At 42.3% G+C, this 18806-nt stretch overlaps 1 protein-coding gene and 1 long non-coding RNA gene across 2 annotated transcripts; one reads left to right on the top strand and one right to left on the bottom strand.

Moving 5' to 3' along the window:
* Positions 1-2030: 2030 nt before the first annotated feature.
* Positions 2031-9602, bottom strand: SVIP (small VCP interacting protein). Its single transcript, XM_080998174.1, has 4 exons — positions 9449-9602; positions 5739-5789; positions 4777-4890; positions 2031-3859 (listed from the first exon to the last, which is right to left on the bottom strand). The coding sequence occupies exons 1-4, from the start codon at positions 9509-9511 to the stop codon at positions 3845-3847; spliced, it is 243 nt and encodes an 80-aa protein (XP_080854300.1). The 5' UTR covers positions 9512-9602; the 3' UTR covers positions 2031-3844.
* Positions 9603-9643: 41 nt separating this feature from the next.
* On the top strand, positions 9644-11116 carry LOC308472915. The gene is made up of 2 exons (XR_013983802.1): positions 9644-9846; positions 10718-11116. It is a non-coding gene; the product is annotated as an uncharacterized lncRNA (long non-coding RNA).
* Positions 11117-18806: the final 7690 nt, after the last annotated feature.

Below are 18806 nucleotides of genomic sequence, written 5' to 3' on the forward strand. Positions count from 1 at the left end.
CCATTCAGATTTGTTTTTCATAGTAAGTGCTAAAGAAAATCTATATATCTTTTTGACACAGGAATGATTCCTGACGGTCATTCTTCCCCAAGTATAGGAAGCCTATAGCCCCCCTGGTGTCATTGGACTACAACTCCCATCATCCTCAACCACTAGCCAGGCCTAGTGGGAATCGAGAACCCAACATATGAAGGTGTACAGCTTCCCCCTCCCTGTTCTGAAACTTTCAAACTTGACATGCGAATGCAATCACCAGTAGTACTCCCATGTATTTGCTGTTTGGGTGCTTGGAATTTGCCTTTAGATTAGCTCTTCCTGGCTGTTGTGCTTGAAGGGTAGCAGTATAGCTTTAGGTGGTTATAGAAATGTATAGGCAGTTATAGACCATTGTCCCACTGTGTGATGGTGGGATATTCTCTGCCGCTGGATTTAGTTATGTTTTTGAGCATATTGAATAAAATATGAAAATACTACATGCATTCTCTGTAGATAAATGTTGGGGAGTGGTTATGTTACACATCTCCGTGATATATAGGAATGCTAAGGTTTTGGTTTATTGGTTTTGCTAATTTTCTTTTGTCTATACTTGACAACTTTTGTGCCTTTCCTAGAAGAATCATTGTTCGAGGATTATTTGAATGATGACTGTATAAATTTGAGCTGAAATCACATGGTGCATTAGAAATAAAGATACTTTTAAAAAAACAAACTCTCAGTGGTTCATTGCAACGTATTGATCTCACAAACAAGTAGAGACTGACCTAAACCTAGTCAGATTTTGCAGTGTTTTGGGGGCTAAACACTTTCCATGAGCATTACCTATTTATTTTATATACCAGGGCTCACGAGGCAGTTTACAGTATAGGTTTACCTAGAAGTAATCCTAATCTGTAGCTATAAGAACAGTCACTTTCCGTGAGCTGCTGACGGAATGGATCTTTTGACCATCATTGTCTCAGTCCAAATAAGAAGCCTACACAACTTGGATGTTCCATGTAGGCTGGCATTGCCTTGATCTTTTCAATGCTTTGTGCACACAAAATGGAAAATCCCAGTAGAAGGCATCAGACCTCAGAAGACAAGCATGTGTGTAACCTCTGCTCCTATGTAGTGTCATCAGATACCTGGTAACGCTCCAGGGGCATTGCATCAAGGACTCTACCTGCAGCCAATATCCTTTTGATATCAAATTACATATTTGAGAAGAACCTAAGATCTTTTTATAAATTATTTCAAAATCCCTTCGATTTTGGTGGAACTTGCTCATTCCAAAAAATATGGAAAGGACATGGTTTGTCTACGCACTCAAGTTTTCAGGACGGTGGGAACAAGATCCTCACCAGCAAAAAGCTTCTGGATAGAGGCTATCTGCTCTCAAAGTACTAACAACCTGTTTTTGGGTGTGTGAGGCTCCTCAATCAGCTTGTTGGGTTGCACACAAACAAGAGGAGGCAGACACCTTGCCTCTGCAATAGCAAATGGGGTAAGAAGGACTGTATCTATTCCTAAGTCTCAAGTCACCTTTGGAGAGGAGAGTGATCAGAACAAATATGTAACAGGATATAAAGCTGTAATTCACAGTCTTGCTCTTAGTGAAATTAAAGACACTTGGCTCCTAAAAATGTGTTTCAAAGATAATTCTGTATTAAATCCTTCTGTAGTATTTCTGGCAAATATAAGCAAACAGCACAACTCGTAACACAAATAAAATTCCAGTACCTTTCTACAACACCATGACTTGCCACATAAAATAATGCACTCCTTTCCTCAAACACAAAATCCACATTATTCAAAGCTCTGAAATTCAAAAGTACACAGACCTTTGAAGTATGGCAACTATAATAGCCAGAGAACTATAAAAAGTTCAGCCAGTAAGGGGCTGAGACCTCACACACCTACTGTATGCACTGAAAGAACACCGTGGTTTCGCACCAATTAATGTAGAAAGTGCTGACAATGGAAAGCTCTCAATCCAACACGGACCCCCTTTTTAGGAGCTCAACAGAAGTAATAAAAGAAGCACAGTCAACTTAATTCCCAAATTGGCACTTTAATAATAACTTTTCTTAGCATCATCCTCTTAAAGGATGCTCTGTATTACTGGGAATCTAAATGTCCTAAGTGTTATTCCATTGGTATTACAGCAGGAAAAAGCAGTAAGTACAGTATGAATGCAACACAAATGGCCATAATTATGTTTGAGGTATCGGTATTTTACAACGTGGCCAGACTTTCTGCACTATATTTATTAAAACATTCACATTACATGAACAAATATGAAGACAGATGCTGGACTCTCTCCTGGCAGATACTACATGATACACCGTGTAAAGCTAATGAGTGAAAGGGAAATTGCCGTAACCCACAACTTTTCTCTCAGAACTGGGCCAAATGCATCACTCCCAACCCAAACCTGTGTTATTTTGTGCCAAAGAAAGGGAAAACACCCCATTCTCAGTTAACTTGTTAAAGCACTTGGACAGTTTTAGTTATAAATACAGCATAGCTTATGAAATTCAAGACAGAGTTTGACCTTTAGGGGAAAGGCTGCAGACATTATATTACTGTGGGCTAGAAAACAAGAAACATACTTTCTTTAGTAGAAGCTTAACTCAGCAGAATGTTGAGAGGTTTTAAAACTGCACATTCCTTCTAACTTAATTTCATTCCATTTTAATGGGGTATTTTATTGCAGGGATTCATCTGCTCTTTGAAAATCAGCACTACCTATAACAATGCTGTCGGATGGGAAAAGTTAAATAACCCGTTTAAGTTAGAGGAAGTTCATTTGGGCACTTTATTTACACACACACACACACACACACACACACACACACACAGATTGCATATAGTTTAGATTTTGTTTTGTACATTTTTTACTGAGAGATTTTTTTTTAAAAGCCAAATATGCTTTGGGAGCATGCAAGAAACCACCAACTTAATTTTAAGCACAAAAAGTAAAGGCGAAACCATCTCTCCCATAAGCTGATTTCATTCCTTAGTTTTCCTCAAAGAGACTGCATGAATATTCCCTATATTTGTTTCAGAATACTAATTTAAAAATAAAGAAATAGCCAGAACGCAGAACATGTCAAGGCATTGTACTGTCTACCCAGTTGACATGGCAGGCATCATTCAATACCAACTTAGGGACAACTGCAGGCAGGCAAAACCTTTTTGGTTTAATTGTATTTTAAGTGATTCACAATCACATACTCTCAGTGCTGTAGAAAGAAATATGAGAGAGAGCAAAATAAATCCCATAAATATTGCCCACTGCCCTCCCAGAGTCAGCATTTTTAAGAATAAGACACAATTTCTTACCTCATGGTGACATTTCTCTTAAATATATGAGTTCACCCTTAAAAGGCACCAAAGCTTCTATCCTCAAAATACTAACTCTCACGTTAAGATTTAAGGACTGTGACTTAAATCTTACAAGTGTGACACAAGGGGAGAAAAGGACAGAGTTAAGTATCTGGGCACACTGTAAAAAGCAGAATGGATTTCCATAAGAATCAAGGCAGGAAAATTTCATTTATTATATACGTGTCTCTTCAGGCCCCTCAAATATGTTAAGACATGCAAAACTCTAGAACATGGCAACGGAACTAGTAGAGGACTGTTGATTTTGGCCACCTCTGCTGTGCATTGTGAAGCTTTCACTCGACAATATCCTTAGTGCACATCTTTCCCCTGCCCTGCTATGGTGGCAAAGTCCTGCTGCATCTTCAGAGGCAAACAATGGCAAAAACCAGACACTGAACAAGTGCCATTCAGTTGCAAGAACTGGCAAGGTCTTGGCAGTAGGATGTCTTCTTCCCTCCAGGAGCTGCCCTTGGAGTTATCCAACTTGCCACTAGGATGGGGGGAAAAAAACATAAGAAGGTGAAGAGGGGATATAAATTCACAGCCTTGTTTTATCAAGGGATCTTTATCAAGATCAAGGGTTTTATTATACATAGGAATAGGCTTACATTTTGTGAATCCAGTTCATCTGCTCATGAGAGGCCACATTTAGATTATGCATTGATTATTTCTTTTGTATTTGGCTTTCATTGGACACCTTTAGCAATAATTTTGGACCACCAGGAATGCACAACAAATGCTTGTGTATACTCCTAGGAAATACAATTCTGTTCCATAGCATTCCACTCAAACCCCTAGGTCATCAAGTGAGGCCACTTGTGGCTGCCACACACCTTGGATTTTAATATAAATAATACCTGCCACAGAGCTTTAAGTGTGGTGGCACCCAGATTCTGGAATACACGCCCTCTGGAAATGAGCATGGTGACAACAATTTGTTCTTTCTGGTGCCTGCTTAAGAAACTTACAATTCAACCAGTTTTGTAGCACTGCTGGATATTATCCCTGCTGGTTTTACAGATGGATTTAATATATTCATTTTTAACTTTCTTTCTTTGTACACCTCATGACATTATCAAAGAGTGGATGGTTTATAAATTCTTTAAATTTAAAATATTTTTAAAATATTTACTCAATTTAATGTTTTCGCTTTTCAATGTCATAAGACTCCATCGCACTCCTATTCTGAAAAATAGTTTTCAGTTGTTCAATAAAATTGCTACGCGTGAAGCAAAACGTCAAAGGGATTTGGATTCCCTGTGCCAAATGCCTCAACAGCAACAAAGCACTTTACAAGACACAGTTGTCTGCAAAAAGAAGGCAATCACTCAACTCACTCTCAGTAATTACTTTAAAAAGTGGGGTGGGCAAGAAGAAATTACAGCGTTTAATCTTATGCATAATTACTCTCAGTCCGCCGCCGCCTGGTCCAGGGCCTGATTCAAGGCGTTTTTCCATTTCCTCCTGTTTCCTTTTCCTTTCCTCCACAGAAGATGGGTTCTTTATACCCCGAGAAGCAGACTTTAGAAAGGAACAAGGGGATACAAGAATCACAAGACAATCTAGGGTTTTTTTAATATATAAAAATCAATAGAACAATCACATCAAATACCTTTTCCATTCTTTTTCTTTCCTAAATGAATTACAGGTATGCACAAGGCTGCTCTTTTACATAAATCTCAAATTCAGTGGATATTAAATTCATGTAAGGTAAAGGTAAAGGACCCCTGGAAGGTTAAGCCCAGTCAAAGGTGACTATGGGGTGTGGCACTCATCTCCCTTCAGGCTGAGGGAGCTGGCGTTTGTCCACAGACAGCTTCTGGGTCATGTGGCCAGCATGACTAAACCGCTTCTGGCGCACAGAGTGCCAGAGCACAGGGAAACACAGTTGTCCACGTAGACAACTGGGGTACCCAGCATGGCATCCATGGGCCACATAGAATCCCTGGACATTCCTTGATTCAGAATCCTCTGAGCTCTTCATGGGTCCAAAGGCATTCTTCCGCAGAAAGGAAAAAAAGAGGCAAGGAAGATGAAGGCCTGTGCCTTGCTCTGCCCAACCATCTCCTCTTGAAACTCTTCAGAAAAGCAATCCTGTTGCTGCCCGAAAAGTTTGGGAGACTAGAGTTATTTATGATAGCCAAATATCTAGAAGCACATACTGGTGTCCTCCCTGCAGCCTTTTACTATGCATATGATACCTAGAAACTATTACTGGATATTAATTCCAAAAATATTAATTGTGAAGCCTCCAGTGCAGCTCAGGAATGGCTCTGATGCAATTTCCAGAAAACAACCATTTATCTATTGTTCACATTCACTCAATAAGGAAGTATCTGAGTCAATCCCTGTGCCAAACACCAGGTTACCTCCATCTGCCTTTTTTCTGCAGCTTCTGCGAGTTGTCTTCTTTTCAGCTCCTGCAAAAAGCATATAAAAAAAGAGTGGTTTAAGAAGTTATTTCACACCAACTTTACTGAGGAGGAAATTGGACTTCCCATCAGTCTTTGCAACGCGGTAAATTATTCCCAGTTGTTGGGAACTCGAGCCAAAGTTGCCAGTTCTGCCTGCGACTGCATATAAGCCTTTCAATTTCCTAGTCGACAATGAGATGTCCAAGTGCCTCATCTTTAGGCAAAAGTGCAACCAAGTGAGGCTACGGGGGGCGGGGCACATTTCAGGGTGGAATAATACTGGGGTTCTACTCACCCCAATATCTGACTATGCAGTGGTGGGAAAAAAGAAGAAGACAAACAGTGAGGTGGTATTCATTTCCTGAAGCTCAGGGGCAGAGTACATGCATTGTATGCAGAAGATCCCGGGTTCAAACCCTGAAATCTTCATCTCCATGTTGAGCTGGGCAAGTCTCCTGCCTAAAACCCTGGAGAGCTGTGCCAGTCAAAATTGACAGCACTGGGCTAGATGGACCAACAGTCTGATTCAGTGTACACCGGGTTCCTTTGCTCCTAGCCCATTTACATGCACACTTGTTTGGGTAAGAGAGGGCCTGCCAATTCAGTTCAGCAGTGTAAAGGGGTATGAGAATGAGAGGGTGTGGATGTTTGTGCTCCAGCCTAACAACAGTGAGTGAGTGACCAAGTGAGCAGTCTGGTCCAGCAGCAAAGCAAAAGATGGAACATGAAGGACCTGAGGGTAGGAGAAGGGGAAATCGAAGTAAACCAATGCCGGGAGACAGACAGACAGACAGAGAGATAGACAAGACAGATTTAATCTCTGTGTGCTGCTGAATGAGAAGTGGTTGGAACAGTAGCCTGGGGTCCGTCACTGAGGTGTGAGCTAAGGGGAGGTAAATCCTTTCCAGCACATTATTTTGGAGACACAAAATGTGTGTGAGTACGAGAAAGATTTCAACACAGGGAGGGGAGCTTTTGGCCTTCCAGGTGCTATCCATTTCAGCCCCCCTTTTTCAGTGAGGTAGCTCAAGTGTGTTTTCAAGGATCTCCCCACACCCTGCATTTCACCCTCACAGCAGCACTAAAAGGGTGACCTTGAGACAGGAGACTGGCTCAAGGTCACCCAGGAAACTTTGTGGCTGACAGGGGATTTGAACAAAGGTTTCCTCGAGCCTAGTCACACCCTATGCACTACTTTACAATAGCTGCCACTTCGGAAATTATAAAAAATTGAACCCTTTCTAGCAATTCAACTCCCACTGCTCAAGACCATGGTCAGGATTCCTGGGAAAACAATGGGAGGGGGAGTACCTTTGATACCCCACCCCTCAGTCAACCACATAGCATAGCATATCACAAGTACTGCACACGGTGGACCAGGCTCCATGTGGCCATTTCCCTTGGCCATAAACAGGCAGAACGTAGCACTTAAGTTGCTGATTAGGGTATCCTGTCAACATCGTGTACATGCCTATGCTGAAAGAACTGCACTGGCTGCCTCTATGCTACTGGGCACCATTCAAGGTTTTGCTTTTAACATTTAAAGCCCTCAGCCACTTGGGACCAAGAAGTTATCCAAGGCACCACTCGCCGCCACTGCCTGGTAACTGTGCTCCTCAGATGAGGCACGGCTGAGAATACTGAATGCCCCAGAGGTGTGCTTAGCTTATGCAGTGGTACCCCTGCTTACAAACTTAATTCGTTCCAGAGGTCTGTTCTTAACCTGAAACCATTCTTAACCTGAGGTACCACTTTAGCTAATGGGGCCTCCCACTGCCGCCACATGATTTCTGTTCTCATCCTGAGGTAAAGTTCTCAACCCGAGGTACTATTTCTGGGTTAGCAGAGTCTGTAACTCGAAGTGTTTGTAACCCGAGGTGTTTGTAACCTGAGGTACCACTTTACTGGAAACCAGACCCTGAGCATTCAGCCCTGTGGAATCAATTACCAGCTGAAATTTAGATAGGCATCAAGCATATTGATGTTTAGGTGGCTACTGGATGCATTTTTATTTAGGAAGGCTTTCCCCGAGGTACAACCCAGCCATTTATGGATTATTAATTGTACATGGTGTTGAAATGGTTTTAGCATTTTCAGAGCCTGTATTTTATCTCTTTTTTTAATCTCATACACTGTTTCAGGCTGTGAAGCAGTTTATACACTTGTAAAACAAACAAACTATCCCAGCTGTTCTGCCTCCAACCACATTGAGCAGGCAGGTCTGATGGGAGGATTTCTAACTATGCTCAGCTAAATGTGCTTAGAATCCTCCCTGGCCCAATACATAAGCCAAATAGGTTTTTTGAGGGGGAGGGTGTTTTATTCACCTGTCAATTATACTACTTTAAATGTGTATTTTATGTATGATATTCACCTGTAATGTTTTATTTCGGTATTTTATAGTGCGTATTTGATGTTTCAATTCAGATCATCATTGTTATTTTAAATCTAGAGTGGAACAGAGATGTTTGAAATAAACAAATGTATTATTGCACATCATGTAAAAGTAGGATTAAAACCTCAATTTGATACCATGGAGGGAAGATACTGATATTGCTGTAATATCAAGAAGGCAATTGGTTTAGATGCAATCCCAGGAAATCAAGCTGCCAGTGATAAATATGGATTTCAGAACACAAACTTTTTGGATTTTACTGTTCTACAAACTATCAAGTTTACCTGTAGCTTGTGTGCTATTAAATAAGGTACGTTGTTATAAAAAATGTATTGTCTGGGGTTTTTTAAATAAAAAAATGCTATTTATTTCTTCTGCGAAAATAAATAAACAATCAAGTCGCAATCCTATGCATGCTTACATCGGAGTAAGCCCCTCTGGAGATTGTGGGGTTTGCTTCTAAGCAACTACTATGTCTTGGGTTAGCTATTACGATTAACCCCCCCCCCCAGTGTTCTCATACCAGCAGAAGCATTTACAGAGCAATTAGACAACTGCACTTCGTACACTTATAAATATTTCAAATATCCTTGAACTATGCATCCAACAGAACGTGTAATCTCTCTCTCTCTCTCTTATTCTCACTAACAGCAAAGTAGGTGCTCTTTTTCCAGCAGAGCTTGTACACTCCAGAGTTCTGTTCTCCTTTTGAGGCTTAAAAAACACCACCACCAAACTCACTGGCCGCTATTCCTCTGTGCCTGTACCTGGGATCACTGGTGGCGCCTGCAACCTGGTGGCCCTTTTGAGCGCACGATTGTTGAGACTCTACCAACGCGTGAAGGCAAAAGTACGTAACAAGACACTATTGCCCCTATTGAGCGCGATAGGATTTTCTTCCAAGCTGCTAGTCCTTAAGGGTGTGTCACCTGGCTAACTTCTAAGGCTTGCGATCCTCCAGCCGTTGACCTGGCCCTCGGCGGGGCTTTCTTCCATGTAGGTCTTAAAGCTTGCGCCCCCAGGAGTTGGAAGAGATCTGCTGGCCACGCTTTGCGCTTGATCCAACCCGGGAAGGGAGGGGAAAGGAGATCACTAGAAGAAGCAACGCGCAGGTGGAAGGAAGGCGCTTCGCTTCCCCCTAAGAAAAGCGAGGGGGAGAAATGTTTCGCTACTACTGAATGGCGAGACTTCTCTGTGTTTGGGGTGGATCTGCATCTGGGGTGGCGAAAGGGGGCTCGGAGGGGGAGGTAGACGGACTCCCCGCGCTTACCGGGTCGGGCGTCTCCACCACGTCGTCGGCGGCTCCCCCCATGCAGGGCAAGCACATCCCCATCGCCGCACCCCTCGGCCGGCCGCGGCCGGGCAGCGCCGACGCCTGGGAAGCAGCGAAGCAGGGCCCGCCCCGCTGCCCTCTGGCCTCCCAGCCGCCTCTCCGCCGCGACGCTGCCTTCCGCGGAGGGACCGGCAGAGGACGGCGCCCCCTGCCGCTCCGGAGCCGGGGGGGGGGGAGGCGGGCCGCAACGCCGGAGAAGGAAGGAGCCGGACAGAAAGAAGCGCGTCTTAAGGACTGGGAAGAGGAGGAGGAGGAGAGTCTCTTTCCATGCCAGAGATCGGGAGGGAAGGAACTGGAAGGGAAACGGCCAGTTCAGAGGACCTGCGAAGCTGCGCGTAGGGTTCTGGTCGCCTCGCCTCGGAAAAGATATTGTAGGGCTGGGGAAAGATTTAGGAAAAAAAGGACACCCGAGATGATCCAGCGGGGGTGGGAGGGAGGGACTCCCCTACGAGGAAAAGTTGCAGCGTTGTGGACTTTATTTTTAGTTTAGAGCAGTGGTTCCCAACCTTTTTTCGGCCTTGCCCCACCTAAGCATCTCTAAAATCCTGATGCTTCCCCAATTCTTATTATTCAAAAAGTGAACTCCTATTCACGTGGAGGAAGCCTAAAAGGCTATTAACTTGGTCTAAACAAGCTTCCAAGTTGCCCCCCTTAAAAATCAAATTGCCCCCCCCCCGTATTTTTTTTTAATATAGGTATGTGCGGGTTTTGTTTATTTCAGGGTGGTTTGTTTGTTTGTTTGTTGTTGTTAAATGACTTTGAGTCACCTTTGGCAAGAGAAAGCAACCCATAAAGTCAGTAAATAATAATAATGCATTTAAAAGGTGATGCTACTGACTAATATCAAGATGAAGGTCTATCAGGCACACTGCTTTATGGAAGTGAATGATGGGCAACTTAAATACCCTCCGAGAGCCACACCTCAACGCCTGTCACGTGCACTGCGTCACGAAGCTTTTGGGCATTGCGTGGCAGGGCAGAGTCTCACTGAAAGATGAGGTCTTGCAAGCCCACGTTATGTTTGCACTCCTGTCTGCGCTGGCTTGGTAAGGTCCACAAAATGGAGGGTCCCCAAGGATGTGCTCCACGGGGAGCTGGCTTCAAGCACCAGGCCTGATGGCAGATGAACTCTGTGTTACAAAGATGCCTGCAAATGTGACGCGAAGGCTGGCAACATTAATCCCACTCTGTGGGAATCCCTTGCAGATTATCACAGTGGCTGGAGACAGGTCGTCTGGCCACAGCAGTGACCAGAGGAGGGATGACCACTGGGAGGGGAGCAGAAAGAATAAATGCCATGGTACACCTACGTCAACACAACCGGAAGCCTTCATCTGCCCCAGCTGCAACAAAACATGTCTCTCCCATATCAATCTCTACAGCCTTAGTAGTCACTGGATGGTTTGATGTCACTCCCAAAGGTACATTCTTCCATTTTCTCCTGAGACAGATGGATGCCAACTAGACATTTATAAAATTATGCATGGCATGGAGAAAGTGGCTAGGAAAAGTTTTTCTCTTTTTCTCCTAACACTGGAACTCATAGACATCCAATGAAGCTGAATGCTGGAAGATTCAAGACAAATAAAATAATTGGAGACATGATTGGAGACAGTGATTATTCTGAATATCAGTTGCTGGTATTCCATGAAGGCATGTCTCCCTCCTTTTTACTCATGACTTCGCACCCCACACCTTTCACTCATGGGTTCACACTTGTAACTAATCCCATAAATTGGTACACCTTTCAGTTATAGGTTGGGTTTTTTGTGTGTGTGTGTGTTCAGTATTTTGTATGCAAGGTTCTGCCACAACCATATATGATGCCAGTTTAATGTAGATTGTGTCTTGCCGAATAACTTTATTAAAAAACTTCAGTGCATTGCATCTCTCTTTTTTCATGAGATAATTGTGTTTCCAAGCAGCCACACGGCTAGGTACAGATGTGACCTGCTTCACTTCAGCAAAGTTGCCATATTACATGTGCCTTCAAACTGTCTCCTGAAATCTGAGCAGTGGAGATGAACCGTGTACCCTTCCTTGGACAGATTATACAGTGGTACCTCGGGTTAAGTACTTAATTTGTTCCGGAGGTCCGTACTTTACCTGAAACTGTTCTTAACCCGAAGCACCACTTTAGCTAATGGGGCCTTCTGCTGCTGCCACGCCACCGGGGCACAATTTCTGTTCTCATCCTGAAGCAAAGTTCTTAACCTGAAGCAATATTTCTGGGTTAGCGGAGTCTGTAACCTGAAGCGTATGTAACCTGAAGCGTATGTAACCCGAGGTACCACTGTAATGTACATTTTGAGTAGAAGGGAGGGGGTAAGAGTAACAATGCAACAGAGGGACAGAAGAAATAAAAGAAGTGAAAGTGGAAAGACCTAGGCTTTTCTTCAGTTGAGGATGTAGACAAGCCAAATGCAGTCAAGGAAGGGAGAGGGCTGGTGAGGGGTGGTACCTATGGAGAGTCACAAGAACTGACTAGAGAGGGATGGAGGACTGAATCTGGCCCCTGGTCCTAATGTCCTCAACCTCTGTTGTGCAGGATATCAAGTGAATTGTTACTATTACAGTTATGATGATGATGAATAATTACCCTCTCCCTTGCTATGGGGATTGGCTTCCAATCATGTACTGGCACCTGGTTGTCCTTTGCCATTGATGATGATTGGACTTTTGGGCTCAATTTCTGTCATTTTAAGCAACAAGATGGCAACAAAAACGGACAAAACAAAGCTAGAACAATACTTGCCAGTGTAGTAATCAGTATTCTTTGCACAGAAATAGTTTTTCAGAATCTTTGGATTTTTGAGGGTTTTTCTAATCCATCACCCCCCTCCCCCCCCATATAAAAACAACAACATAAATGGGAAAATTGCCGGAAAGTGAGAAGCTGCCAAGGTTTGGTCACTGGGGGCCCATCAATGAAAAATGCTCTAAAAGAGATTAGTGTAATCTCTTGAGATAATACCACAAGGTTATAACCTTCTGGAATTGGACTTGATGAACAGTAAAGCTTCTCCCAGTTCTTTTGAGATAATAACCATTACTTAGACAGAAAAATGACTGAGCACCTTAATGCTTTATTCAATTATCTCGATGATGAGTGTAAAAAGATTGCTTTCCCCTTGATGTGTTTTTCAAATTGCAATTTGAGTGGCCTTTGAACAAACTAGAATTGAGAGAACACCTCCATATAAATAATAGCCAATCAATGCAGACAGGTTTATAGATTGATATATGTCTTTAGTATTCACTTCAGAGTGAAGAGGAGAATATTTCAATTTCAGTTCAAAGTGGTTTCTAATGGATCATGCTCTGCTTGTAATGTCAAGCCTTTTCAGGTATATAGGATTTGGGGGAGCACAGCAGAAGTGAAGCAAGATATGTAGGGAGAAAGGGCAGTAGTTAAGCAAGTACAGTGTTCAAATTAATTTCCAGTTCATCCTGGTGAAGCCAATATTCAAGTCTGAATTCCACACACAAATTGTTTCCTCTGTAATTAGCTGTTTGACACAGAGTATCTTCTAAGTTTCTCTTGAGTGATGCTTGGGATTTGGTGGTACCAAGAAGCGCTAATTGCTTTACTTCCACATAACAGTAGATTGCTAAATCCATTGGTATGATCTTCCTCTTTTGTAAAATAATAGCTGTTAAAGTTAAATAATAGCTGTTAAAGGCCACCTCATGAGAAGAGAAGATGCCCTGGAAAAGACCCTGATGTTGGGAAAGATGGAGGGCACAAGGAGAAGGGGACGACAGAGGACGAGATGGTTGGATAGTGTTCTCGAAGCTACCAGCATGAGTTTGACCAAACTGCGGGAGGCAGTGGAAGACAGAAGTGCCTGGCGTGCTCTGGTCCATGGGGTCACGAAGAGTCGAACACGACTCAACGACTAAACAACAACAAAGCTGTTAAAGTAGATTAGCCATCATTCATAGATTTGAGTTGGGGTGTGTGTGACATTTATCTCATTCAAGACATCTTTCTTCCCCCAAGTCTCTCAAGTTCCAATAAAAAGACAGAGATATTCCCGCTGCCCCATCCATACAGTGTCTATTTTCCAAAAGGCACAACAACTCCATGCTATGGTTTGTGTGCATGAGAGGAGCAGTTGCACCTACAGATTACTGAGCTGTTACTATATGCTAGAGATGTTCATTGGCTCTGTATGTGGTCTAAATACCCTGGCTATTGACACTTGAACCACCTTGCTTTTGTGATTGTAAGTTGTTTTGAACACTTCAGTTCAAATATATTGTTTTTTAGAGAGGGTGGGGCAGGGGGACAGGTTACAACTGTGAAGAACCATATATAGAAAATGGCTATTGGACCAAAACACTTGATTATTTGAAAAACAGGATTTTGCTATTGGTATGTGTGAGATGGGTAGGTATTTGTACCCCTGGCCATATGGCACTGTGGCAACTCAATAATCTTTGTCCATTGTCTTTTCCATGGTAATTTCCTTCACACACAGCCTCACAAAATGTCATTATAATACAGTACCTATCTAATTATGCTGTAGTATAATGGCATTTTGTAAGGCTGTTCGATAAGCTTTGAGTTTACATTCAAAGCAAGTCGATTTCTAATTCTGGCATTGATAATCTACAGGACAGTGGAGACTAGCTGGAATGTTAGGATAATGGACCAACAGGTTAAATACACCACAGAACGCCCTGTCACTTCTTTTTGAAAACTAATATGCATTTGCAGTGTGTTTGTATGATAGTTCTACCAAGCCTACATGTTGCGAAAGCAACCTAAACATTGATTTGTTCAAATAAATACATTAATTTGTTCTGTGATTTTTAATGTTATTATTATTTTCAAAAAGAATTATTTTAACTATTTTTGTTTAGCAAGACCAATATGGCTACTAAGACTTTAATTTGTTACTACAGGCTACAACTCAGTGGTGGACTTTGGGCTTTCAAATTTCAGCAGCGCCCTGTGCAACCCCAAAATTCAGCACCTCTCTGCCTCTTGCCTTCCATTCTAAGTCATTTTTTCGGTGCTCACTGTGGGTGAACCAGTCACACTCCCCCTAAATCCACTTCTGCTGCAACTTGGCTGGTTGCTTCTGTTCATTATGTACGTGGTCCAGCTCCCTTTATCTTTGACCTCCTGTCTATTTTCCCTCTTGACTCACTTCCAGATGGCCTGTTCATTGGTGGGGAGGTTATATGAAGTTGCCCCAAATCATGTGTTATCCAGCACTTCACAGTGCATTTTCTTCTTCAATTTCCTTATCATAAAAAGTCAAATCTTTGGGGGGAATTGATTTGTTGCGCAGGAACCCTAGTCAACTTTTATTGTGCAATGTGAGTTCAGATCCCACTGGGAATTCATGACAGCCTGAAAGCTTCTTTGGTGTTCTTTTTCTTCTTAGACTCCTCCCTTTGCAATTGTCCTCTTCTCTTCATTCCTTTGGGTCATACTTTCCATCTTGTCTTTCCTAGGCTTCCCATAACTCTCTGTATCTTCTTTTCTCCATCTTTATCCCTAGGCTCTTAGACCTGTCCTGCCCTCTCAAGGATCATAGCAACCTTAAACTGATGTTTAGACAGATGATGACTTTTTTGCTAATACTTTTTAACAGCAGTAGAAATACATAGTGAACAGAGTTTCAAATGTGATTGCTATAACTGATGGATGATCAGAGGAGGAAGGGAACATGAGTTGGATTAATTGATGGAACTGGTCACGTTCAGAACTGATGAATGGAGATGAAAGCACAGAAACTTGATAAATGAGAAAACCCGACAGGAGGAGGAAAACTATCCTATAAATAAAGATTCAAGGTTGTATTCATAGCATGAAACCTAAAAAGAGACGTGGAATAATTCTTGTGTTTCAGGATAGATACATATATAAGATGCACTCAGTCTTTATTTTTTTTAAAAAATATATTTATTAAAATTTCAACATATTACAAAAATGAGCGAAAAAAGAAAAAGGAAAACAGATACAAAAAGAAAAAAGATATAAAAATAGAAAAGTACAAAATACAAAATAAAAACAGTTAAACGAACAAATTAGTCTTTCTATGTCTTATCCTTCATTTACTTGTTTCCTCGACCTCCTCGCACCTCCCTTTTTTGTATTCCAGTTCACATATTTTGTTCAGCAGTTCCCTCCCCTCTTTTAAATATCCTAGTCAATAATCATAAAGATATTGTACTTTTAGATTTTTACATATTACATAGTAAACCCTTTTTTCATCTTCCCTTGTAACATTTCAGCTAAGAACCACTTAGTTTTTATCGAACATCATTCTAACATTCATTAACTTTACAATACTTCTGTAGATAATCTTTGAATTTCTTCCAATCTTCTTCCACCGAAGATGCACTCAGTCTTTATACCTCTTGCCCTCACCATGCGACGGTCACCTCCAGGCATGATTATTGTAACTCACTCTATGTGGGGTTGCCCTTGAAACTGACCCAGAAACTCCAGCAGGTGCAGAATGCCGTGGCGAGACTCCTCGCCGTGGGAGCACATTCATCCAGTTGTTAGACCAGCTTCACTGGCTCCCCGTGGAGTACAGGATCAGGTTTAAGGTGCTGGTTTTAACCTTTAAAGCCCAATGCGGCCTAGGAACCATGTACCTACGGGACTGCCTCTCCTGGTATGCCCCACGGAGGACCTTAAGGTCTGCAAATAATAACACCCTGAAAATCCCAGGCCCCAGGGAGACTGGCCTCGACCGAGCCAGGGCCTTTTCGGCCGTGGCCCCAGCCTGGTAGAACGCTCTCTCACAAGAGACCAGGGCCCTGCGGGATTTGACATCTTTCTGCAGGGCCTGCAAGACGGAGCTGTTCCACCAGGCCTTTGGTCAGGGTTCAGTCTGATTCTTTTCTTTCTGTATAAGAACAAGCATTAAAGAGCATAGATGTCAACTTTTACCTTTTCTTGCGAGGAATCCTATTCGGAATAAGGGAATATCTCTTTAAAAAAGGGAAACATTGACAGCTATGATTAAAGAGGCCTCCTAACCCTCTCACAGGTCCTTTATAAGACCAGTGGTAACAGTTGGCCCTGGAGAATATTAACCACTCTCAATTTTACCCATGGACTGCCATCTGTCCAGATTTTAATTTGCTCTGAATTAAGATGTATTTTAATTAATTGATTGCCTGTTTTTATATTCTTTGTATACTGTGTTAGTTTTATGATGCTAGCCACCCTGAGCCCGGCTCCAGTCGGGGAGGGCAGGTTACCCCCCCAAAAAATTATTTATTTATTTATTTATTTATTTATTTATTTATTATATAAAGGGCTTTCAAACAGTCCATGCTGCACTTTAAAATCCTGACAATCAATGCTGTAAAGCATAGCATCACCTGATCAGGGGAGAGACCTTGCTCACCTGTCAGATTTGGCCCGCCAAACATGGAGAAATTAAGATCTCACCCACAAACCAGAAAACGTTTCAGACACTTCATAGGCAAAGTTGACCCACTGAAATCAGTGGACTTCAGTTAGTCATATCCAATTCATTTCAGTGGGTCTCCTCTGCTGAGGACTTAGTTAGCTGCAACTCTTAGAGTGGAGTTTATGCTTAGCGTTTCCCTTCCACATTGAGCAAACTCTTGGTACTATTCAGTTTTGCCCCATTCCTGGAGCTTCAGAGAGGGGTTTTTGAGCAGATAAATGCAACAGCAATGCAAAACAGGAACAGCAGAAGTATAATCTTTTGTAAAACAAAGATAAATGTGAAAGGACTTCTGGGAATATTTTAATCTCTGCAGCATGAATCAGTGTGGGTTTTCCCACTGCAAGAGAGCTGTGCCGTGCAGCAGCGAGCAACAGCTGTGAAAAAGCACTGCATGAAATGATTTGGTGTCCATTTGTTCCTTGAGATATACGGCTAGAACACTGGGGGAAATATATTACAGGGGCCATAAAGATGGGAGAGCATGGCACAGCTTTTAGTTCATTTAGTTCACATCCTCGACTAGTTATAGGACGGTGCCATTCCATATATTTTCTGCTTTCCCATCCAGCTGGCTTTGAAGATCTGACAAGTGGCATCTGCTGCTTTTTAAGATTATTGTATTTGCATTTTCCGGGCATGCTACAAACTGCAAGGGCTGAGAGTATGGTGCTTTATGCCTGCATCCCACTCATGCTAGGAAGCTATGACAACAGGAGCATTCAAAAAGCATGTTCCAGTTAATGTGCTGCGCCAGAGAGGCAGAATCATGATTGCTAGTTCTTCCATCCCTGACTTACACATGCTCATTAAATGTCTGAATGGAGCTTCCTGTAGACTTGGGTGCTCCATTCAGGTTTCAAGGAAAGGGTATAGTTGTTGGCACCACCTCCCTTCTGTGTTAGTTTGAATGACATAATGCTACCCACAACTGCCATATGACTTGGGATCCTGCAGATTTGGCAGCAGTTCTGGTGGCATCCATTGACTTAAATACATTGAAGGAAAGGAAAGGGAAAGGGGAAAGGGGAAAGGGGAAAGGGGAAAGGGGAAAGGGGAAAGGAAGGGGGATATTCATCACCATCCACTGTGATTGTTTTATTTGCCTGCTCTCTTACATCTTCCTCCACCAGGTTTTATTTTGCTTACAGATCTCATAGGAGATTATTTTGCTTATACTCTGGCCACGTCTTTGGGAAATGTGAATGGAAGGATGTTAGATACTGATATACTCTCCAGATATAGGCTGCTTTCAGATGACCAGTTACTAGAGCATTCATCCTGATTTGTTTGCAGAGAAATTAGATGATGCTGGTTATTTAATAAGCCTTCATCTGAATTGTTTGTGGGGAAGTTGGATGATGTATCAAAACAAGTGCCATCCCATACTCTCATTACAAAATGTCCAGTCATCTGGGGAAGCAGGTTTCTTGTGTAAGATCTCCCAATGAAATATAATTGTAGAATCTGAATTTGCTGGTACTGTATATGATTGAATCCCACCTGAAAATAGTGATGGCCTGGAAGTGCCCATATCTATATATCCTCCAGATATTCCATGGGTGCCATTATTTCTTTTGCTTAAAAATAAAATAAAATATTGAGCCTGGGTCAGCTCTGAAGGCTGGGATGTCAGGGCAGGATCTGAGCAGAAGGAAAGAAAGCTTCTTGATTAAACGAGAGATCTGGATCAAGGGGGAAGCACAGTGATTGTTGACCGGTGTGGTCCTATCATTTACATAAAATATTGTTAGTATTACACCTCAAACACTAAGCCACCGCCTAACCTATATACAGGACACAATGGTCCTATTTTATCCCACTGCTCCTTTTCCCCCCATTCAAAA

This window comes from Podarcis pityusensis (assembly GCF_964106645.2).
Source record: "Podarcis pityusensis genome assembly, chromosome: 1".
NCBI lineage: Eukaryota > Metazoa > Chordata > Lepidosauria > Squamata > Lacertidae > Podarcis > Podarcis pityusensis.